The sequence below is a fragment of the Caloenas nicobarica genome, chromosome 7 (assembly GCF_036013445.1).
Source record: "Caloenas nicobarica isolate bCalNic1 chromosome 7, bCalNic1.hap1, whole genome shotgun sequence".
NCBI classification, from domain to species: domain Eukaryota; kingdom Metazoa; phylum Chordata; class Aves; order Columbiformes; family Columbidae; genus Caloenas; species Caloenas nicobarica.
The window spans coordinates 8,595,558-8,619,681 of record NC_088251.1 but is presented as its reverse complement, the minus strand read 5'-3'; the positions used below and the strand labels follow the sequence as shown (position 1 = coordinate 8,619,681).

The 24,124-nt window shown below is 36.4% G+C and overlaps 1 protein-coding gene across 2 annotated transcripts in view; it reads left to right on the top strand.

Moving 5' to 3' along the window:
- Window positions 1-24,124, top strand: part of ATRNL1 (attractin like 1) — a 491,115-nt gene that overhangs the window by 26,649 nt on the left and 440,342 nt on the right. For both annotated transcript variants that reach the window (XM_065639123.1, XM_065639122.1), the window contains exons 2-5: window positions 14,860-14,943; window positions 16,897-17,010; window positions 17,888-18,016; window positions 20,390-20,598. In XM_065639123.1, the coding sequence (XP_065495195.1) occupies window positions 14,860-14,943; window positions 16,897-17,010; window positions 17,888-18,016; window positions 20,390-20,598 (536 nt within the window). The remainder of the gene's footprint in view (window positions 1-14,859; window positions 14,944-16,896; window positions 17,011-17,887; window positions 18,017-20,389; window positions 20,599-24,124) is intronic.

Below are 24,124 nucleotides of genomic sequence, written 5' to 3'. Positions count from 1 at the left end.
GCTGTAAAATACGTCTAGTCTTGAAGTAACTTCTGTCCTCTCTTTGGAATTTTCTGTGGCTATTTTTTTTCTTTTTGATAAAGAGTATGCATCCATAGAAGTGTGTGTTAGATTTCTGCAGTTTCGAATAAAAGCTTATTTTGGGGATGACTCAGCAAGTCCTCTGGCTCTTTTTAGGCTGCTGATAACCCTTCAGCTTCCTGACTGACAGACAAGCCCTGCTAGAATTAGTTGGAGTTTTGCTTGGTGATATGTTCCAGTTTAATGACCTCCTAACATTCCTGTGCATAATTCTGCCCTCAGAGCTGAGATCAGCAGTGATTGCAGCTCGGATGAATGATTTAAGAGCACCTTCTGGTGATTAATGTGCGGCCAAAAAAATGCTTGTTTTGACTAAGGGGCACGTGTTTAGAAACACTTCCCAGAAGTATATCCTGAAAACAGATTTGGTATGTTTTGTATAGGAGAACATGCAACGTTGTATTATACTTTTCTGTTTAGCCTTTCTGCTCTACCACCTCTTCCCCCCACCTTGCCCTCAGCTCTTAATCTCTTCTCTTGTTTGTGAGCATTGCTGAGCAGGTGCTTGTGCTTGGTAAGAACTAACCAAAGAGTTGCAATAACCAGAAATGGAGGCTCAGCTGTGGGTTTAGGTGATGTAGCTTTTTTTTCCTGAAACAGCATTGGATGTTCTTCTGTCCATAACTCCATGAGGACCTGTCTCAATTTATGACATTTTGGTTCTGGTAAGGCTTCGGTTTGGAAACAGTCACGTGTTGAAAAGATGACTATGTTATATGTTGCAAAGGTATTAAAAAGGCTTAAGGTCAATGGCATGTTTAACTGAAAGTTAAATTTCCTGTGACTTGTTGCTGTTGTTAAGCTATTAATCTTGCATGAGTTCATCCTTGGAATGATTTTCTTTAAAAGATAAATTGTTTTTCTATTGATGCAAAACTGATTGAATGTTTACCAATGTTACATGATCATCAGGAACTTCAGAGTCTTGAGTTAAGGTAGTAGCACAAATGCCAAATTTTAGTCCACAAGCTGAGAACTGAATAAAAGCAAAATTACAACTTCCTTTTGATGTTGTGAGGGGTTCCTTTTGATCCAGATTCTAAACCAATTTTGAAATTCCGGATGAATACTGCTTTCAGACCATGTTGTTGGTTTGTCATCTCTGCTCACTTATTTTTACCTGTAGTGAAACTTTTTGAAAAGCAAAACCAAGCATCCCAAACATTTAAAAATAAATGATCTGTACTCCTAGCTAAAACAAACAAAACCCCAAAACAAAAACAAAACCAAACAAACATAACACCCACAAAATGTTTGTTGTAATTGGATTATTCATAATAGAGAACATACTGCTTATGTCAATGCAGGCGTGTTGCTTGGAATAGCGGGCTAGAAAGGTACTCGGGAAACCATCTAGTAGTGCAGGTAAGGTTACGCAGTCAAGGAAAGTCGATTTTATTTAAACAGGATTGGTTTCAGCTGTCATCCTTGCTGCAGTAATCTTCCTTCAGCCTAAATACTTCCCTTTCAGATGTCTGTCTCTTCTTTATGCAAACTAGTGCACTTTGTGAATTTGCTATGTATTCCAGTTCTGTTTAAGCCAATCAAATCAAACAATAGTTACTATCTTTTGATGTATCTTTCAAAAGCCTTTTTATAGAAATTCTATCGATGCTAAGAAATTTACTCAGAGCTTGACTGTTCGATGACTTGGTGAGTGAGGTGACCAGGGCAATTTTAGATTTCTGGTTGGATACTAAATGACAGTTAAAGCAGCTAAATGCAGACAGGCATACTTGATGGCATGTTTGTAAGTTGGTGTATTAAATAACAGCAGTATCTCTGTTTCAGTCTGCAGCTGCTCAGAGTTGGGGCAGCTTCTCCCACAGCATGACCCATGCAGGGGTTGCTGCTGGTTCTTCTCCTTTGGCTTCTGGTTCATGAAATCCCAGAAGGGCGGCATCAACCCATCCTTCTCATTCTCCTTGACCATTCAGCTGTGTTGATGTAATTCTCTGCTCTAGTGCATTTTGCTACCTGAATCCTCACTTCTCAGAGCATTAGGGTCACTGCTTTTAACTGACCCTATTGCAGAGTAATTGCTTGCCTTCTCATTTCTTTTCCTCTACTTGTTTCCAAGAGCCTAATTTCTTGGCTTTAGACTTCAGCGTATGGCTTTATTGATTCTGCTGGCTTTTGGGCACTATGCTGTGTATCAGAAGCTCCTCCCTGTGGACAGGTGTAGCTTCTGTTTATACTGTTTTGATCAAGCGTGGGTTCTTGTATCTAATCTGTTCTGCTTTGTTTGAGCTGAGTGAGAAAAGATCAGCAGCAGCTCTGAGGGCTTTTCGTAGCACAAGTTGGATCATCATTCTCCAAGAGGGAATTGGGTGCAGCCTGTTATCCTAGGAGCGATCCTAAGAATTTCTGCTCGTGAATGATGTTCCTTCACCTTCTATATCCTCTCATTGATAAGACAGGACAGGCTGGCTGTGTGTCCCACGCACTGTGCTATATCCCTGTAAGGACAGCATGAGCAGGCTCGTAAGAGCTCTGGTCTTGTAGGTGTGTATCCTGCTGTTGTACTCTGCTAGAGGGGAAGTAGGGCATTCCAAGCAGTGTTCCCCTGACCTGTATTCTCTCTTCATGGGAGACTGGTGGCAACAGCCCCTGTGACAAATTCCAGATGTCCCCCGCCTTGCCCTACGTCCAGCTCCAGCTTTGTCTTTTGAGCAACTGGCTGATGTTGCTCAGTGCCTTGGCAAACCAGAGCAGGGGGATTTTGGAAATCTCAGCAGAAAATGTGTCTGGTTTTGTTCATTGAATTGGCAATGTCCTTATCGAGACAGGATTTGAAGGACCCGATTTATTTTAATTTTTAAGCTAAGCAGAAAGAAATTTTAAACTAAAACTCTTTGGGTCAAAGCTTGTGTAGGAAGTAAAACCATGGAGTGTTCCATTGAAAAACTTCAGAGTTGTAGCTTTCATAATTATACTGATGTGGTGCCTCATTTAAACCCTAAGCCTGCATAAGACTCTGCGAATGCAATAATGTGCATTCTCAGTTGAGTTTTCTCATTGGAACTACAGGAATGCAAATACAAAGGGCAGTTTGTAGAATGGAACCTTTTTGTTTTCCTGGGTATGTCTTTTTTGGTGTGAAGCTTTAAAAATCTATATGTCACCATTCAGAGATTCCCATTAGTTCTGCATTGTTTATTGGTAGTTTTTCATGTTTTGTGCTTCCTTGCAAATAAAATAAAAGGTAAGAGAGAAAATCCTGGGAAAATGAAGCTATTATCATTTAAATAGCATGACTAATTTTCGTATTCTTTTGTGTTTCTGTGGACAACAAAAATAACAGCAATACCTTCTGCCAAAAACCAAACAAAATTGCTCTGAATGTGTATAATGCAGATGAAGAGTTATTTCAGAAGGGTGTAAGACTTGTATAGATCTGAATTTGTCAGGATATTTTACACCCGCAGCTTTGGAGATGCAAAATTATTGCATTAGCAGGTCTTCCGTTAACAACTCAGTAAATGAGAAGTTATTTTTAGCTTGGTAACTGATGGACATAACATACAGTTCTGTGTATGCCCCTGTTTTCTAGCACTTCTCATCACTATCCACAGATCGTTCTTGGTGTTTTGTTTCAATTGAGAACCTATGAGCTCAAAGCTAAAATTGCTAGCAAGTCTCGTTTGTAATTTTAAACTTGGCTTCAGTATTTCATTAATTGTGGACGTGTTGCATTTAATCGTGGAGGTGTTGCACCAAGAAACCTCAAAACTAAAAAATCCATCCAAACAAAAAATACCCCAGACCCCTCTGCCGATGTGTGAAATGTTTGATTCTGTGAAACTGGCTGCTGGAATAGTTAGGACTCAAAATATCATAGTCTTTTGTTTCTGATATCTCTTCATCCGTTTCTAGAGGGAGTATTGGAAGTTGCTAACAGTGTTATGACTTGCCCATGAATTAAAAAGTCAAGCAGAAAATATGAGTGAAATGACACCTGCCACAAATGATGTGTTCTAAAATGATACTTTTTTATTACCGGTAAGAATCTTCCATATCCCTAAACAGGAATGCCTTGTAATACCCCAGAGACGTGAATGCCATTATTCCAGATTTCTACAGCAAATAGTGGGATGTGCTTTGTATTTAAGGCAAATGTATAATGTCCTGATAATCACTATAGCCACAGAAGTTGGAAAGTGATTATCTGTATAATTATCTAAAAGACAGTACTTGAAACCTAGTCAGCAACTGGCCCTTTGAATTTATTAATCAATTAAATTTTTAAAGGAACTGTTATCTCATCTCAACACTTGTACTGTTTGAGGTTTGTATTCGGGGACTGTGAACCTCTTGTGAAGCAGCATATGTGCTGATGGGAGGGAGAAAAGGGGTTGCTGTTTGTATATTTATATGTATCTCTAATTAAAAAAGAATGAGGATGCTGAATTTAAAAAACAAGTGTTGAAAACCAAACAAATAATAAATAATATAAAATGAAACAGACTTCTGTTAGTGTAGTCTTCGGGATGCTAAGAGATACTTGATGTCTTTGGTTTTGTTTTTCTTTGGAGTATGTGTATGTCAAAGTTTATTGCATTTGGATAGTTTCAGAATTAACAAAGCTGGTGGGAGCTGGTGCTTGCAGCTTTTTGCAAGGAGGTAATTTCCTACCAGGAGAACTCTAACAAAATATGAAATTCAATGGTGAAGTATTGATCAATCTAAATGACTGAAAGGTAGAAATAGCTGCTTCTTGTTGAGCACAGGTGTTTATTAGAAACTTGTCTTAAATAGACAATGGGAAATTTAGGAGGAGGTGATGTGCTGGATTTGGAGCATTTGGCTATTACCTCAGGAGGCTTAAGTTAAAACCCTGAACTAGGTCACAAATGAAAATGAGATTTATAGTGATGTACAGTGAAAAACTGGCACAGCGCATTACCTTTTTGCCAAGTACCTTAGTCTGCATTGTCTATATCCTTTGTGCCCCACATTTTAAGATACTGTAGCATGTTTGATTAATTATAGACATCTTATACGCTGAGCCATGTATATAATAAATATATACATACATGTGTTTAAAGTATATACAAATACCTAAAAATTAGTAAGTAACTTATCCTTCACTCAAGTTAATCTTGTGATTAAGTCAAAACATGTAGACAATTTTACTTTAACTTAGAACATACTTGGATTGAAATCTATTTTAGGCAGCAGAATGAAGTTAAAGATGTTAACAAATAATATAAAAATATGTTAGAAAATATGCTCAACCGTGTTACTTTTGGAAATGGAGGGCTGCCTTGTAGAAAATGAAACCTAGAGAAAAGAGCTCTAGCGCTTAAACTATAACTTTTTTTTTTAATAAAACTAGGGATAAAAAGAATAACATGTTACTTCTGTGTAATCCTAAAGTAACATAATCTATTCAGATACAGAACTTTTCTAAATGAAATAATAACAATGTTAATGTGGTAGGGAAAATGTAAGTAATAAGACCACTTCAGTCAGGCAGAGTCTGGTTTTGTGTGGTTCCCCCCTCCCGTTATTTCTTTCTTCGTTATTTTGGCAACGATTGACTGTGAAAAATAACTCATCTGAAAGGAGCATTTTAAAATGTTAGAGCAATGAGGTGTCTCCTTGCTTCGTGACAAATACTTTTGTAATTCCTACTTGCTTCAAATAGTAGCTATCTGGATGGATACATGAGAAAACTGCAGGACTGCTGTTAATAATCTTCTGAATCAAGACAGAAAAGTCAGAATTTTGAGTATTTCAAACCTTACTCTTTTTCTGAGAAAACGAATAACCATGACATGAACTGTGAGTGCAAGATGTTCAGTCAGCGACTTGGGTCGATGATCTGCCCCCTGAAACAGGAATTGGCTGACTTTTGGATGACATCTATGAACTAGCCTGGGCAGTTCTAATAGAGTAGATGGTTGTCTCATATGATTTTGTCCAACCATGATATTAAAATAGGAAATACCCAATGCGTGTATTATTCCTGATAGAGGAAGCTACATTTCTTGAAGGTTTTTTTCAGGTCAGTTGAGGATATTGTGCTATTTGCAGTATATTTGAAAAGGCACTGATTTCACAGTTGAGGCGAGGAGGACCACTGCCACCTGGAAATATTGGCAAGATTCGAACTGTTAATTGGTGTAGCAATTCTGTAGAAAGTATGTAGTTCAGTTAAACTCTGTGGACTGACTCAACTCCACTCAATTTTATAGAAACCTTCCATATAAATATTACATGTAAATCCATCTGGCTAAAAGTAGATAGAATAAAAACTTCTTTAGTTGTTGATAACTTCTAAATGAGTGTGTGTGTGGGATACACTATTTAGTAGTTTGGATTTCTTAAAATGTAGCATGAAAGCCCTCCTCCCTCTCCCCAAATGGAAAGGTTTGCATTTAGAAAGTATTTTCTGACTTCAGGTTAAACCTCAGGAAATCAAGTCAACCATTTTTCAGTAAAATACGTATACTCGGGCACTTGTGTTAAATGATTAAGCTACAATGTCTAAGAGTTTGTTTTTGTTCATATCACAGATACAGATTCAGGTGCTTTTGTAGTCTTAATAAAAATAAAATTATTTCTACTGTGCTCATTAGAGGAGAACTAGAGGCACAATGAGAGCTACGGGGAAGGAACAGCATTTCTGAAGATAATCCAGTTTGTTAAAAATCGTTGTGTGTGGCTTTCTTCTTGTTACATTATGTGAATTTCACCATTCAGAAGGCTAAGAATCCATTGAAGAGTAATAATGCATTTAATGACAGATTTGAGTGCTGGTCTATTTTGCCTTGCTGCCTCTCTCTTCAGTCAGCATTTCTCATGCTGGCTGCACTCTGCTCTTCTCCCTCATACTGTATTAGTGTCTTGGCAGACCCAATTTTGTCAGGTTTTGCTGTCTGTCTTATTTTTTTTTTCCCTAGACCTGAGGCCTCTGAAAAAATTGCTGCTTCTTGGAGAAGTTCTGTTATTCCAAAATCTGGGTTCATTTACATAGTTATAAAAATAAATACGTGACACCAGTAGAGAAAATGGTGTTTCTTTGGTTAGGTTCAAGGCAATCACCATGTAGATTTTTTTTTTATATGACTTATACTTGAATATTTTAAAGAATACACGTATGTACTCTGAAGGACAATCTGAAGATAGAAGCCATGCTGACTTTTTCAAGACCTGTGCTATGAAGCTCCACTTTGAGTAGCATTATTTGCTCCATTTACGTATCAAACTGTTAAATTAAATGAGTCCAGTCATTTGTGCAGTGAGAGAGATTACTGTGCCTGTTCTTCACCTCGTCTCTTGGCCTCTGTTCATCCAAAATTCTGTTATTCATTTTGTCAAAACCATCTTTAATTAGAGCCTTTTGACATACGCAGTTCCTGGAAACTTATGGGAAAATTTCTCCATGTGCTGAAAAAGTAGAAAGCTCTTTTCTATATGCATTTTTCCTTGAACTTAATATTAGAACCGTGAGGAAGAGGAAAACCTCATGTGTTTGCGCCTCTAATTCGCAATGCTGATGTCTGCATAGTTTTAACCAATGCAAAAAGTGGCACTGTGGTGTAGTTGGTTTAATGACTTCTATTATAGTATACAAAATTAATGCAGCTGTCATGATGGGGACCTTCTACATATAGGCACTTGAGTTTTAATTTTTGTTATTACTGACCTTATGTTATTGCTTTGTACGGTGAATGAATAATGAATAATAATTCAAAAACTGACATAGTTGAGTAATAGAAAATTGGCTGTTACGGAAAATGTAGGAATTTTATAAATAACTTTATGATAAATATACACAAATGGAATTTCATCTTTTCTTGTGGAGTTCATTGATTTTTTTTAAGCAGGATTTCTCACTATGCAGTGTGGCCAGGAGTTACCATCTCTTCAGTGAATGCTTATATCACAGAAACAAAAATAGCTTTTCCTACTGAGAAACTGATTATAAATAAAACTTCCCATTCAACAAGCTGCATTGAACTCACATAATACTACCTGAAAAAGTCGCACTGATGGAATTGGATTAGAATTTCTACACTTCAGTAGACATAATTAACCCCAGTAAGATGAACCAGAGTAATATTGTTTAGTTCCTTCTGTGGAGGAATTAGCAGTCACAGAGAATTCCAGGTTGTATACAAATCAGCATGCATAAAGGGAGTTATTCTGCTACTTACGTTCAGGAGAACTGGCTACATTAAGGGCATTAAATAATTCTTCTTCTCTGGTTGCTAAGCTGGTCAGGCTACAGCTGGAGCAGCATGTACCATGTTGATGAATTGGAAAAGCTCTAGAGTAGCAGAGTCTAGAAAATGACATATGAGGAATGCTGGATTAAATTGCTTAATTCAGAGAAGTCTGAAGGTAGATGTTTGTAAAAGGTAAGCAGAAAGAGGAAAGGAATTACCTGTTTTCCAGGTGAGCTTTGAGTAGGACAGGAAATAATATGTTGAAGTAACAAAATAGTAGGTTAGACGTTTAGAAAAACTTTCTAGTAGTAAGTCAGTACTGAAATAGATTGCCTAAGAAGATTGTAGACTTCTGTAATTAGAATTATTAAGAACAGATTACACACGTAACTGTGAAGAAAGATTTCAGTAGGTTTGATCTTGACTTGGGGTAGGCATTAGGCTGTGTTCTAACTGAATGGCAATTTAAAGGGTTTTTTTGGGAAAGAAGCCAAATACTAGCTAGCACTGTGAGGAGGTAGAAGAAAATTCTTAAATAGTCTCATACAGTGTTTCCACGGTAATTTTAATTTACAATAGAATAAATATTGGGATTACCTTTAATGTTACTATATTACTTTTATTTTCTGCATCTGGTTTGCTTAGCAGGTCTTAATATTGTGCCCACATTTGCTTATTTCTAGTCACTTTATGGATTCCCTTTTAAGTCTCACAGTCACACATTCAGGTAACTTATTCTAAATGACCTGTCATGGTCTGTGTTCTGCGAATTTACATAATATTATGTAGCCTAAGGAAGGGAACAGATTTCTTGAAACGTTTATGTAAGTGACAATATATGGCTTAAATAGGATGCTGTGTAAGTTTGTACTTTGAAAGGAATATCTACTTCTATGCAGTATTCTTTCAGCAGTTTTGGGGACTATTACAAAAATATAGTATAGAATAGTAGCCTTTTTCATAAATAGTAAATGAGGAAACAAAACACCTGTTGGAGTTAAACTTTTAAATTAATGTTTTGCACCGATCTAAGATTATAACCTGCTAGGTTTATTAAAAAGAAACACAACCCCCCCTAAAACCCCCGAAATTCCCTCTCCAAAAAACAATCAAACAAAACCCACAAAGTAAAAACTAAACACTCAAGGAAAAAATAGATTTACGTTACACAGTGTTAAGCTTCTTGAAATACGGAATATATTGTAATGGGGAAAAAATATTGTTGTATTGTAGTCTTCATCTTTTCTGGGATTTCTGGATTGTTTTGGAGCCTGGTTTTGTTTAAAATAAGTTAGAGGGGAGGAACTGAATACTTGAGTTAAGCGGTAGGGACACTTTACAGAAGAAACTGTGACTTTGTCAATAGATAAAGTGGGGCCTATTTAAGAGCATGCCTTTGATTAGTTGGCATGTGAAAAGTTGTTGTGAATGTCCTTAATGTTTCTAAATATACATTCTTCTATTAATGCAAAGCCGTATGTAACAAGTATAGGAGTGTGACTGGCATATGCTAATATTTTCTTAATGTATTAAATATTTATTCCTCTTGATTAGTCACTGAAGAAAAATAAGAACTACAGCATGTTCAGTATATTTTGTTTTAATATACATTACGGAAAAAAAAATAACCAAGAGTAGGGTTCTGCAATAAATGTAAAAATGCAGGAAAAACAAATGAAAATTCTTATGATTTTTGTCAGGTGCCAATCAATGCTTTATGCCTGGGAATTAAAATGTGGTATTTTGGGCTTTTAAGAACATGTTGTTCTTCAGGTCAAAAGAAACAGACTAAAACCAAAACAAAACCCCAAAACTCACTAAAACCAAAACCCAAACAAAGAAACAAACAAAAATCCAAACAAACAAAAAACCTTCTTAGTCTGTTACTTAGCATTTTGGCATGTGAAATGGCCTCTTGATCTCTTCTGTATTTCTTTTGGGTATCATAGTGCTCCCTGAATCTGGTTTGTTCTGTAAGGTGCCCCAATGTGTTTTTCCCTTCTTTCGTAACATATTCACGTGATCTCATCTGGAATACGTGAAGAGCCTCTTTACCCAATATGAAGGTTAAGCACCAGATCTTGAGCTAGAAAGATTGCCTCTACTTGTTTTTATGAAGGATTCGATCTTATAACATTTAAGCACAGTTATAAATTTTTATTCTTTAATAAAACAAATTTTCTTAAAAGAAGAGGAGATGAAGTAAAATTTTGCAAGAATAAAGAAGATAGTCCTTGACTGACACACAAATACTGTTATCAAGATGAATCCACATAGCAAAATATGCTCTGTATCTTATATTCAGATATATCTGAAATAAGAATTGCAAAGTAATCCAATATTTCATATCATTTTGAATAGAAATGTGACGCTTATAAATATAGAGATAAATGAACCTCTTCATAACTCCTTTTATTTGACAGTGCATATTTGTAATATTATGAATGTACCTTATGCTTTGTGTCTCTTAATGCACCTGTATTAGAAACCAGACCTCTGCCGTTCACCAACCAGCAGTTTTGTGGATCTTCATGTTTTGCTGATAACAGAAAATACCCAATGACTTCCGGTTTAGTTTAGTGGCCCTTTCAGAAAGATTTGACAATATGATTCTTTTACAAGAAGATACAGGAGATGACATAACTGCATTTTTCAGAGATCTATAAGTATTACAGCCAGGAAGGGCCATTTTAATAACCTGCTCTGACGTCTTATGTATTGCAGGCAATAGATTTCATCTGGATCCTCCTTCATTTTAGACTTTTCTTGAAATGTGTCAGTCTTGTTTTAAAATCTCTGCAATGGTTAATATAAACATGAATTCTAACTTGATTATATTTGCCATTATTTTATAACAGTGGCAGTATTCCAGGGGAATATAGATACACATTTGTTGCATGTTTTGATTGTTCTGTATTGACTTCAGCCTTTAGCCCTTGTGTTTCTGGTGTATGTCTCTCTTCTTGGGGAAACAACCTCCAGTGCCTTGTATCTGTCATGTAAACCATTACTGACTGGTCAGCCTGGGGAGTGGCTGGTCTGTCACTGATGCTTCTGGATGTCTTTAACTCTGCTGTGCAGCATCCTGTCTCCTTTCTATAATTTGGTAGATCTGTGTTACATTATACAGAGAAGGGAAATGTTCTCTTGGCCTGCATCTCTAGTTCTTTATGAGTTCTGATTATAACTCTGGCAACTAAAAATACATTGTTATGTTTATGGAAGCTGGCGTGCAATTTAAAATGACAATGTACAACATCCGCTGCTGCCCTATGCTTTCAGTTTCAAAAGCTGGAGTCAAGGTGTGATAAACCTGTGGTGCTTGAACACGTTGTTCTGGCTGTCCCCTCATCTCTGAAGCTTTCTCAGCAAAGAGCTGGAGCAGAGTGCGGTATTTAGGCATCGTTCTGACTGTTCCATTTCTGCGACTCAAGAGTGTGGAGTCCTGTTGGCTCATCCGGATTTTGATTATTTTTTGACAAGATCACTGTTAGGCACAGAGCAAACAAACCGTGTCCACAAATACCTGGCGTTACATAATAGAAAATACTGTCTTTGATTCGGTGAGAGGTTACCTGAAAGTTGTACTGCTTTTCTATGTGTTCACTTATGCGATCTGGGATTTTATAACCTTTGGAAAGAAAAATGATACCAAAAAGAAACTTTTTATCAAAAAAATATCAGCATAGGTGAAAAGGGAAATCGTTTGCAATTTACCAGTGCCAAAGGGCTGATCTAATAAAAACAACTCTCATAAGTTGCCTCCATTGAATTATACAGCTACTAATAAGACAATGGTCTTGTGATATTTCGCACTTCTTGCAGCAAAATAAATGTTCTGTGGCATGCTGTAGAACACTTTGCATCTGTATATCAACCATATGACAGCACTAAAATTATTTTGGTTGGAATTTTATGCTTTACTGCATATTTTTTTTTCCAAAAAACCAATGCCTAGCGCATACTCAAATGTGGGATCTGCTCCTGCGATCACCTTTACTAAGGTTCTGCTAGGGGCCAAGTGTCAATATTAGCTTTATTTCAAAATCAGTAATGTGCAACTTATAGTGCCAAATTCTAAGTTGATATCATGTTCAGCATTGTCCAAACGATGTAATTAATATGTAAAGAAGCCAGAAATAACCCTGAAAAACCTATTTCTCATGTGTATAAACATGAAAGTATACCTTTAGGATAAGTTGATATTTCTCAACAAAAAGAAGTATTGTAAATTTAAACTGCATGTGTCTTTTGCTTTCTTCAAGCAAAAGTTTTCTGAGGCCAGACACTGATTGATGTGAGAGCACCTGGCTGGAGCAGGGTCAGCCGTTCTCCGTGGCCATCGCTGCAGCTTCTGCAGCAAGGGAGGGATGGGAATTACCAGCCTCATCGTTCATTGCTTTGCTCATGAGATCCCCAGTGTCTATAGAGCGCTTACTGGGAACCATTGCTTTTGGGGAGTGGTCAACTGCAGCGTTCCGAGCAGCTCAATGTGTTGGGCTTTATTAGGGAAATGTTCTCTCGGCTGTCAGCTGACTGAACTATGTGGTTGATGTTTGTGGTGTATGTATTTTTTTTTTTTTTTTCCCCTCCTAGTCATGTTACCATGTTACCAGCTGTTCCTCTGCTTTTCTTCTTCTTATTCAGAAACATGAAATACATTATTGGTACTGCTTTCATACCTTGAAAATGTTTTGAAATATAATTATTTGGGCAGCTCCCCATATTACAGAGCTTTGTGCCATTTCATCAGAAGCGTGGGTAAAGATCTTCATTCAAACCACCAGCAATTGGAACTGATTGTCTTAAAATGCGCCTAACAAACTGACACTAGTTCTTACAGGACGGGTGAAAAAACTTGTTCAAAAACCTAAGGGTTTGCATGGACCACGTCTTAAATTCCTTCTTGTGCCCATGTTTTTACTTCCTTTCCACATGTTTATAGTTTTATGTTTGGAATTACAGACCTTTGTTAATAAATATGTAGTTAGTGTTTGATATGAGTTCAAATGTAAATAGTTTACAGGAGATGTGGTAGTGAATATTTTTAAAATTGGTGTATATGGCTTCAAAGATAGTAGGATGGCAGATGCCGAATTCCTGTTCAGTGAGACTCCTCGTGAGAAAATGTAACTGTGACTTGGTCAGTTTGATCAGCATTTCCTCTGGACTTAGATCTAGTCTATTTGTTTATTAAAAAACTGAAACAAAACATAAAACCCCAACTGCTTTTTTTCTCATTCAGTGATACTTATTCTTAATGATTATCTTTCCACGCTATAGTGAAAGAAATGAGCATTTCTGAGTATGTATTTATATTCATTATCATTGTAACATTTTAAAGAATAGGATGGTCAGTTTTCCCAGTGGAGTAAGGCTGCCAGGGATGTGTGTTAAGGCCTGAACTATATAACATAATCATAATAATGCAGAAAATGGGGTAAATAGTGAAGTTACTGTGTGCTGAAGATAATAAGCTATTTCAGAAAGCTTTTATGGTAATAGATTATTGAATTTCATCTGCTATTTTATCACTGCATAGATTAATGTGAAATAATAGATATGAACAGAGGAAAAAGGTCCTATTTCTACATTAAATAAATTTCTATATATAATGGATCTTGAACTGTCCATTATTACTCAGAAAAAAGTTATAGCAGCTAGTTGTGTTTAAAATGTCAGCATAGTAGTTGTTAAAAGAGTGAATAAAATGTTAGGATGGGAATAGAGACCAAAGTGGAAATCATTATTATGCTGCTGTCCAGATTCATGGTTCACTTGTGTCTAGAATATGATATGCTGATCTCTGTATTGCATCTCTGAAAGGGTATGGGAGAATAGAAAAGCTATGTTAAATAAAGGCAGTGGGGATGATCAAATGTAGTTATTCCATATGAGAAACAGCTAAGTGTGAGCAAGGATTTCTCAGGTCACAAAAGGGACCGTGGAGAGAAGGGAGAGAAACAACACAAATCGTTACATTTTGAGGAGGATAAAGCATGTGAACAGGGTACATTTGTTCATCCTCTCATTCAGTATCAGTGTTCTGTTTTCCCACGTCTCATCACTGACCAGGAACAAGTGAGGGAGAAACTGGCAGATATACTTATTTCGATTTATAGTTTATATCCTAATTTCTCTAGATCTAGGACATTTTCCCCACTGCTGCTGTGCTCTAACTTCAGAAGATGTAAGGCAATGACGAAACAAGCAAACCAAACCAAATTACTCTTAAACAAACAAACAAAACCAAAAAAACCACAAACAAACAAAAACCCAAACAAACAAAAAAATTTACATTGGCTTGGATCCATTTGGTGTGAAGGATAATTTAAATTATATGTAGTATTTGCTTGCTACTGAATAGAAAAATTAGAAGTCTTGTTACTGCCTAGGGGAAAAAAGCAAATCAATGAGAGAGAATAATCAGAATTCTAGATTTATGAGCAAAAATAGTGTGACAAGAAATATGAAGAGAGTTTTAACTCTTTCCTTCACCCCCAATTTTCTTTCCATCTAGGAAGAAACTATTGGCATAATGGTTATGTCTGTTCTATTGCGTTGTCTCTGGTTTATTACAGCACTGTTTTTTCTCTTGTAGGTTAACAGAACCTTCTGGATATTTAACGGATGGACCAATAAATTATAAATATAAAACTAAATGTACATGGTTAATTGAAGGATAGTAAGTATTTGTTTTAGTAGCTTAAACTTTCTGACAGTTCTTGGTACTGTGTATTCTAGAGAAGCTGAAACGGCGTCTGGATACAATACAAACACATGGGGTATATGTGGTGTTTGTGAGTTTTTTTGCCTATTTTTTTTAATGTTGTAAAAAAAAAAAAAGTTGAAGCTGAATTTTCAGGATTGCTCAGAGTTGGCCAAATTCCATTCCCATTCAAATTGCTCGGAAGTTAGGCTGATGTTGGAATTTGTCCAGTGCTTCAAGCTCTTAAAACAACACTATGATAAATTTGTTGCCTGTTTGAGTACCTTTATGTAAGTTCCAAATGTGGCTACAGGATCCTATTATTTAACTCCTCTTACTCTGCAGCGATAAATCAGGAACGGCTTGAAGTACCGAATGCTTCCAGTCTAATGATGATTATTCAGTTATGTGTTGCTCAAAAGTGAGTGCTTCTGTAAAGTCTGTCTTTTGCGTTCTAGTTTTCCTCATGTACTTAATTTTAAAATCATATTGTGCCCACAGTTTTATACAGCATGGATGTCTCGTATCTTGCTATTTTTTCAGTTTATGCAGCACAGAAACACACAGATGTCCACAAAGAAATAATGAGACATATGCACTGGTATGGTGAGCTATGAACAGCACAAATTTGTTAAATTTCAATGGGACTAGGCTGTGGGTCAGGATTTTGCTGAAGAACTTAGCTAGGTCTGAGTTCTACTAATGTTCTAGAAGAAAATGACACTCTTCTCTATTGCCATATTGTCATGATCTCAGTTACCTTGGATGTCTGCTCTGTGCTGCAGTTCAGTAATGATCTATCTGATCTAATTTGGTCTGCTTATATGCAGATAGTAATTAAAGCCCATCAGCAATGAAGCAGATAGTTTGCAAAATCATTTCAATAGGAACTTCAATATTTAGAGGACTAGGCTATAGCTGAATATCTTTATGACATAGCCAGGCTTCTCTTTTTACCCAAGCTGGCTCAGGAATATTTGCGCTGCACTATGTGCTGAAGTGAAACGTGCCGCAGGACTGTGTACAAACCCTGCTTTGGAGTTGGTCTTTGCTCTGTTCCTCCTCTTCTCAGGAGATGGTAGAGAGAGGGGAAAACAATATGCTGCACAGTATGTGGAAGAGTAATGCAACCTGGTAACATAGTGCAAAATGTCAACACACAAAAGTCACATATGTATAAAATACTACCTCTTAAAAAATGAACAAAGAGCTCTCTCCACATGATCTCTCACACACACACACAAAAGCATATGTTTTTCCAAAATGGCAAACTGTACTCGAACCTGTCAGTAAAGGGGGAAATAAGTAAAAAAAATCATCAATATGTTGTATGGAATACATTTAGGGATTCTGCCAATTTTGTCATATGAGAAAATTCTCCTTTCAGAAATCCTGCAGCCCCCATCTGGATCTCTACCAAAAACTGGTGAAATCTGACCCCCGTGTGTGTGGGGGGGGGGTGGAAGAGGGGAAAAAAGTGTCTTACACTAATATTGCTTGCTGTTTTAAATTTCTATTTTAAGATTTTTATTTTCAGTCATTAGTACGATACTGGAACAATGATGTGTAGGGGATTTTAGGTCTCGAAAGACTCTTTAAACCTAATATTCCTGACATTGTAAAGTAAAGCTAGTGTATTAAAACGGGATATTTTATTCGCCCTAAATTTGTGGTTCTGAATATGATAAAACTTGGCGAACTTAAGTCTCTTTTTAGCTTTAGGGATTATTAGTCTCAGAACAATGATGTTATTTTTAAAGCTCTCTAAGATAAAGTGAAATGTCCTTGCCCTGAATTTTGTTATTTAACTCTTTGAAATGTTTAGTTAGTACTCAAAGTATTTTAATAGAGCTCCGCTGGCATAATCAATTTTGTTGCAAGTTCTTAATGAGCTCAATATTTTTGTTTTACGTATTTCTTTTTTTCCAGCCCAAATGCAATACTAAGATTAAGATTTAATCACTTTGCCACAGAGTGTAGTTGGGACCATATGTACGTATATGACGGAGATTCAATATATGCACCTTTAATAGCTGTATTTAGGTGAGTGTGTGTATTTGCCTTTTAGTCTAACTGGTCCTATATGGATGTTTTTATTTTGTGGGGAAAAAATACCATTAGAGGGTTTAATTTCTTAAATATCTTGCTTGCTTTCTTTTGTTAATCATGAGAGCGTGTATGTGAAGTTAAGTTAGAATTAATTGCAACACGCTACATTTTTGTTTAGGTGATCATAGCATAAATCCGTTATGTGGCTTGTACTTAATGCTGACATTACATGGAGTGCGGACAGACAATCAAAAATGTGTTTTCCAGTAGGCTTCCAGTACTGACTCCTGAGTTTTAATGTGCATTAAATGTGGCACTGGCCAATAGTGTCAGTATCTGATCCCACTTAAGGGAGAATTTTGCAATTGGTGACTCGGGTAATGCTGCACTGCGTGTAAGGTATAAAAACTGGCTGTTAAAGGCCTCCTTCGTTTCTGTATAGGGGAGGAAGAGACTTTTTTGGGGCATTTGATACAAAAGGCTGTCTTTAAGCAGTAAGTTTGTAACACGTTTCTTTAGATTGCTAAACCACGCATCATTGTGACTACGTTTTAGTGGGTAAAATTATCCAAGTCTTCAAAGTCCTGGATGAGACCTCAAATTTGCTATCATCTGAAATGATGACATTTCTTTCCTTTTTGTTACACTATCATTAGCTTATGAGAATTGCTACACAACTAAATATTTTTTCAGGTTAACGTTTGTTGTCTAGAATCACAGTATTAGTTTGTAGCAAGGTTTAGAAATAAACATACAATCAACAATAATAAAGAATGAGCATAACAACTAATACTGAGTGAAGACTTTTTTTTTTTTCCCCCCTCCTCTCCCAAAGACTGATTAAAACCATTATTCTCATTTTCTTTCCCAGTGGTCTAATAGTCCCTGAAGTCCGTGGAAATGAAACTGTTCCTGAAGTAGTTACAACATCTGGCTATGCATTGCTACACTTTTTTAGTGATGCTGCTTATAACCTAACTGGATTTAACATTTTTTACTCGTAAGTATTTTTTAATAAGTAATTACTTTGTTAATTAGCCTAATATTTCTTTCGGCAGAATGACAGATCTAGGGAAAGTGTTTATGTATTGATTTTATTAATAGCATAAGAGTTAGACTTTGTTATGTTTGTAAAGCCAGGGAGCTGGGGTGGTAATGGGTTGTCATTAAGGTATGAATTAAAAAAAAAAGAAGTATATTGTTCCGAGTGAAGCCACATGACCATTCCAAGGGTATGTTTTTCCTATGCAACATGGAACCAGAATGTATCCCTTCCCGTATTTATCCAACACGTGCAGTTGTCATATGCTACAGAAGGAAGGTATATCTGCTGTTGATTCCCTTCTCTTGAACTAGGATCGTCTTTTGCTTGATTTTTCTTGATGAGTATACTTTTGTGGCTTTTGACACCTTCACCCAAGTCCTACTTCTATTTTTGTGCCAGCCACAAGAGTTTTATTCCATTTTTTTTTCTCTACTTTTGGAGTACTTGCCCCTCGTATTGTCCATCTCAGTCTGAATTCTGCCTTCATAGTTCTTATCTGGACTCTGACTTTTAGTTTCTCTGGCAAAGTCTAATCTGTTATATGCTGCTTCTCCTCCAATCTGCTTTTCTGGGTCAGCAGCTCTAAAGATGAATCCAGTGGGCCTGAGCCTTTTCCTTCTTACATGTACCAGCTGCTGATTGCAGCTTCTCTCTCATTTGGGTCATGCTTGTGACGCATGCTGTGGTGTCTCTTCATACTGGATGCTTTAGTTGAAGAGGGGATTGCTTGGTCCTGTTGGACCCATTTCTTGATGTGATAATTTTCCCATGATTCAAGATACTCTTGTTCGTTTCTTTCAACTCCTTTGCATCCTGAAATACCAATTTTTGGGATGTGGTGGCCAGCACTGCACTTCAAATGTGGAAGTACATGTAGTATTTTTGTCATATTCTTTATTAATTTAAAATACCTATTTGTCATTTTGACCATAGTTTTACTCTTGGAAGAGGTCTTTGTTAAATTGTGGAAAGATGGTTTCTGTAATTCGCAGCAGTTTGCCTACCTTTCATCAGATAATAAATAGCTATTCAGAGTTTGGGAAACCTCACTATGTTGTACTGGAAATGGCAGTCTAGAAGACTGGGTGTTTTTAATTTTTGTCAGTTGAGATCAGTAAAAATCACCTGGCAGACTTCTCTACTGTAACTAGATAAGATTTTCAGTTATCCCCGAAGCTTTTATTGCACTTTTTTTTGGTTGTTTATCTTGGGAGCAAATTGCAGTATGACAAGGCATTCTTAAGAAATGAGTGTATGTGCTCTGCATTCTTTTCTGACTTGGTAACATGTTGTGTGTTACATATCATTACCTAATTTTTTGAAAGAGTTAAAATGAAAAAACTTCCAGTTTTGAAATTCCATTACATATATAACTCACCCTTTGCTGTGAGTCACCAAAAAGGGTTTCAAATCTTCTTTTGGACTTCGCTGGGTACATAGTGCCCGAGTTCCGTATTCAGTTCCTGGAAACTCTTGAACCCACATACTTCAATGTCCTCCATCCCTCCTTGTTTCCAAGGAACTGCCTGCATTTCTGGAACCAGTTTGCATAGTTTTGCAGTCAAGTTGCCTGTGATCTCAGTGTTTAGTAGGGTGTTTCACAGAAATGCTAAGTCCCTTAGCACTGACAGGCTTCTTCCAGCTGAATTGTTCATCTTTTTGCATCTCTGACTCTGAAGTTCAGGAGGCTAGGTTAAGGTGGCTTTATTGTTAAGGTGTCAAAGCATGAAGTGCTGCCTGTAAGTAGTTTCAGGGTATTAGCCATCTTATATTTCTCCTTTCTTGGTTTTTCTGATTTTATTCCCTTTGGATGTTAGACATGCTGTTTTATAGCATGGACCAAAGCCGCTCAGGAAAACCCTTTAACTGTATGGTGGGGAATTTAAGGGTTACTGCTCACAGTCACTTCCAGTGTGGATGTCCCTAGACATATAATAATAATAACAAGCATTTGAAGTATTGTAAGTAAGAAGCATTTGAAAGGACTAACTAGAGTGCTTTAATGAATCATAGGAAAAAATAGATGGTGATCTGTCCATGTAGGACTGTCCTTCTGCTTAATGTCAATGCTTCTTGGTAAAGCGCAAGATGTTTGTGATCCTGACTGCATCACAGACTTTGTATGTAAGCTTGGATTTAATACCTTTTCAGGTCACTTGCTTATAAAATCGTAACTAAACTTTTGTTTTATCAGTATGTAGGAATTTGTTCGGGGGGAAAAAAAAGTACTTTATCTAACAAATACTGTTGGAATACTGTCAGATAAAACCACTATCATCAACTCTTGGTTTCTCATTTCTCTTATTTTTACATATTTTTTTTTTTCAGAATTAATTCTTGTCCTAATAACTGCTCAGAACACGGAAAGTGTACGACCAGCGTGTCTGTTCCAAGCCGCGTGTACTGCGAGTGTGACAAGTATTGGAAAGGAGAAGCCTGTGATATTCCGTATTGTAAAGCCAACTGTGGCAGCCCTGATCATGGGTACTGTGACCTGACAGGGGAGAAGCTGTGTGTTTGCAATGATAGCTGGCAAGGTAAGATTTTGTTATTTGGAATGAAGTTCACCTTTAACAAAGAACTGCTCTTAAAGAATCTTGTCTGCTACACAAATTAGCATATTTAAAGAATACGCATAAATGAAAAGATAATTTCTGGAGTTAATTTTCATGTGGACCTAGATGTTTGTACTTGAATGACGTAAATGACTCACAGCTTTGATGTTTTCTGGCTGAAGATACTGCGGAAATATCTGACCTAAGCTTTCTTGTGGTGGACTTTCTTCTTTCTGGCTTATTAATTTGAAAAACTAATGGTAGTAACTACACAAGAATTGTGAGGGCTTCCGGAGGCTCTTCCTCCATAGCCTAATTTCCTATTCTATTAATTTTTTTAATGTCTAGATAGATTTGGCTTTCTTCCCCCCTTTCCTGATGTCACATCATCACATCATATTTTTAGTGCTTCGTGAAGTAAGTATTCACTGTCTGGTTTTTAGTTGTATGCTATTTTTATAGTCTCTCAATGAAAAAGGAAGGTAAGCAGTTTTGTTAATGATGGTACAAAGATGTGGATGTGAACATGCACTGTGGAGTAAGGAATGTACTGTAGGCATTGCTGTAGTTTTACTCCCAAATAATTGTTTCTTATTAAAGGTCAGTTATTTAAGGTCCTAGATGTTTGATTAACTTACTATAATTGTGCTAGATGTTTGTGGGTTTTTTTTTTAAATCCTTTACCATTTCTATTAGAAGTCTCAATTGGATTAACTTGCTCTGCATTGAAATTGCCATTCTTCTCTTAAAAGAAATATTAAAGATTACTTAGCTGATATGCCCTCTTCCCATTACTTCCTATCTCTACTTTCGTTTTATTGCTCTTTGTCAGAGGAAATGACATTTTTTACTTCTATTAGCTGTTGCACCCATTAGACCAAAGACATGATGAAATTTAATATATTTCTCTTGTTAATAATTAATGAAGTTGTTCATTAAAAGGCAGTCAGTGCACCCACAGAAAGGACGCGAGTTAGCAAAATGGTGTTAGAGTGGAAACAGTGCAGACGTGTTACTGAGTCCTCCAGAACCTGTCACGATTGTAGCGCACAAAAAAAGATCCTGAAAGCTTCAGCTCTGTAAGGAAGTCGTGAACAGAATTCGCAGCAAGAACATCACCCTTTTATTTGTGTGTAGTTTCCTTGCAGATTTGGATCGCTATGTACAAAACGGGGAAAAAAATCCCGAATCTTCAGAAATGCTTTTTAGGCTATGCCTTCATTTACAGTACTATAATCTTCATTAGAAGTTTTTAGCAGGAAATAAAATTAAAATTTGAACTTTCACCATTAGTACCTCTTCGCATGTAACATTTCTGTGCATACCATCTTCCTTTTCTTTCCTACAGTGAGTAGGATTACATAGAGATAATTTGCTTAGTTGTTCCTTGGGTTTTCACCAAAATAACATAGTTTTCAATTTTTTTCTGTGCCAGATGAGCTGGCTTGCATACATAGTTGTTTTTCCTTATTCAATACAAAAAATATCCATCTTTCCTTAAGCTGAGAGACTACTTGCTTCTCTGTTCTATTTATTTGCATCTATATACTCTATACTTTCTACACTGACAGTATCTTCTATGTAGGTTATTTGTAATGACAGAACCATAAATATTTCTACTTATCTTACTATTCTTGCTGTCTGTCAGGTTTTACTCGTGTTTGGTAATTCAAGCCAATTGGCTAAAGTAGGGCCTTTTATTGTGGTTGTCTTTTTTTTTTTTTTTTGAGTATGTTTACTCTTTACATTGAAAAAAATCATTGAACTGCATTGATTGGAATGTACAATAAATAAAATCCATGGTTCATAATGTAAAGAGTATTTCATATTCTGCAACATGTGGAGTTTGTTTCTTTTTACAATGACGACATCTTGTGGATGCTTTGGAAGGAGCATCTCTGACCAAAATTTCACATTTAAAACAAGTATGCTGAGAAAAGAGAGCAACACTATTCTTTGAGATAAAATAATTGTTTTGAGTAAAAAATAGGGTCCTTTTGTTATTAGAAAAATTTGGTAGAACAGGGTTGTTGTAGATGTTTGCAGCTAGCTGCTTCTTGTACAAATATTGAATAATGCTGTGACAATAAAAACTTCTAGGCTTGGAAAGCAAATAATTTAATAATAAGCATTTTATTTTTAACAGAAAGCACATTTAACAACGTACTTGTTAAACGTACTTTTTGTTAAACTTTATTAGCATTATTTAAAATAATACTTTTCTTTTTAATGATGTTAAATATTTCAGAGATAGTCGGTCTCAGAAGTACAGGAAGAAAATTTAGTATTTACTTGAAATCTGGTTAATTTAAAATACTCATGCAAGATAAAGGAGACTGAAGTTTTTCCTGAAGAGTGATTCTGCATCGCGTTATGCTGTCCTATTACTGGCTAATGTGTCTTGATATTCTGAAGCGGAATGTGTCGATGCTGGCTGATACAGGCTGTGGATGTAACTCAGGGGGAGGAAAGATATCTTAAAACTACCGACTTTCTCTTTTTCTTTGCTAGGCACAGATGAAAAAGAAATGGGGGCTTGGCTGAGACAAATGTGGTGTCACTTGCACTAGTTGCCCTGTTTAAGAAGTTGAAAAGGTAGTTTACAGAAAGATATTATATTTTGCCCAATATGTGTTTACAGACAGCAAGTTCTTTGATAGGAACACTGAGCCTTGGTTTGCCTCAGGCTGTAAGGGAGCAGAGGAGACTTTAAAACAGTGACCTTCTGTACTGAGGCTAAAAATTCATGATGATCTGAAGGGCTGTGAACAGTTCCACAATCAAAAGGGTTAGATGGACGGTCTTTGGAGATGCTGAAAATATTAACTACTATGAATGTGTTGTATGCTTATTAAAAGTCACATTACAGGTCTTGTTGATGGAGATGTCCTTTGTTTTCTTGAAGGAGCTTGATTTAATGCCATGGAAAGGAAATAACTAGCCTGCCACATATTTAATAGGTTAACTGTTTTACAGAAGGAATTCAAAATATGGCTACCTATAAAATATGCAATAGCCAAGTAATTAATTGGAGAATTTTCCAGTGACCAGTTTTTGCCTGATGTCAAACAACATTTTATAAAAGATCTCAATTACTAAATAAAAATTTTCCTGATAAAATGTTGGGGTAAGGTAAATAGGATTCACTGTATGGTAAACAAAAGAAGATAGTTTCATTTTAAGGATCTATAAATCATCCAGTTCCAAGTCATAATTTAAAAAATTGTCTTAATATCACTTAATATAAAATGATCTAGGAATGAAGACTGCAAGCTGGATTGGCCATCAAACACTGTCTTAGAGATTGTTAAATGACTTGAAAATCCCTGTAGGTAACAATTTTAATGTGAGGAATTTTGGGTAGAGAGCAAGTGACCCTTTCTCCGAGACAGACATTTGGGAGATAACATTGGATTATAGTGCCCAGTTTGAGGATCGGCACTTCAGAGAGGAGTGTAAATACCAGTGAGAATTCAAGTCATGGCACAAAACTGGTGTATGCTTCCTG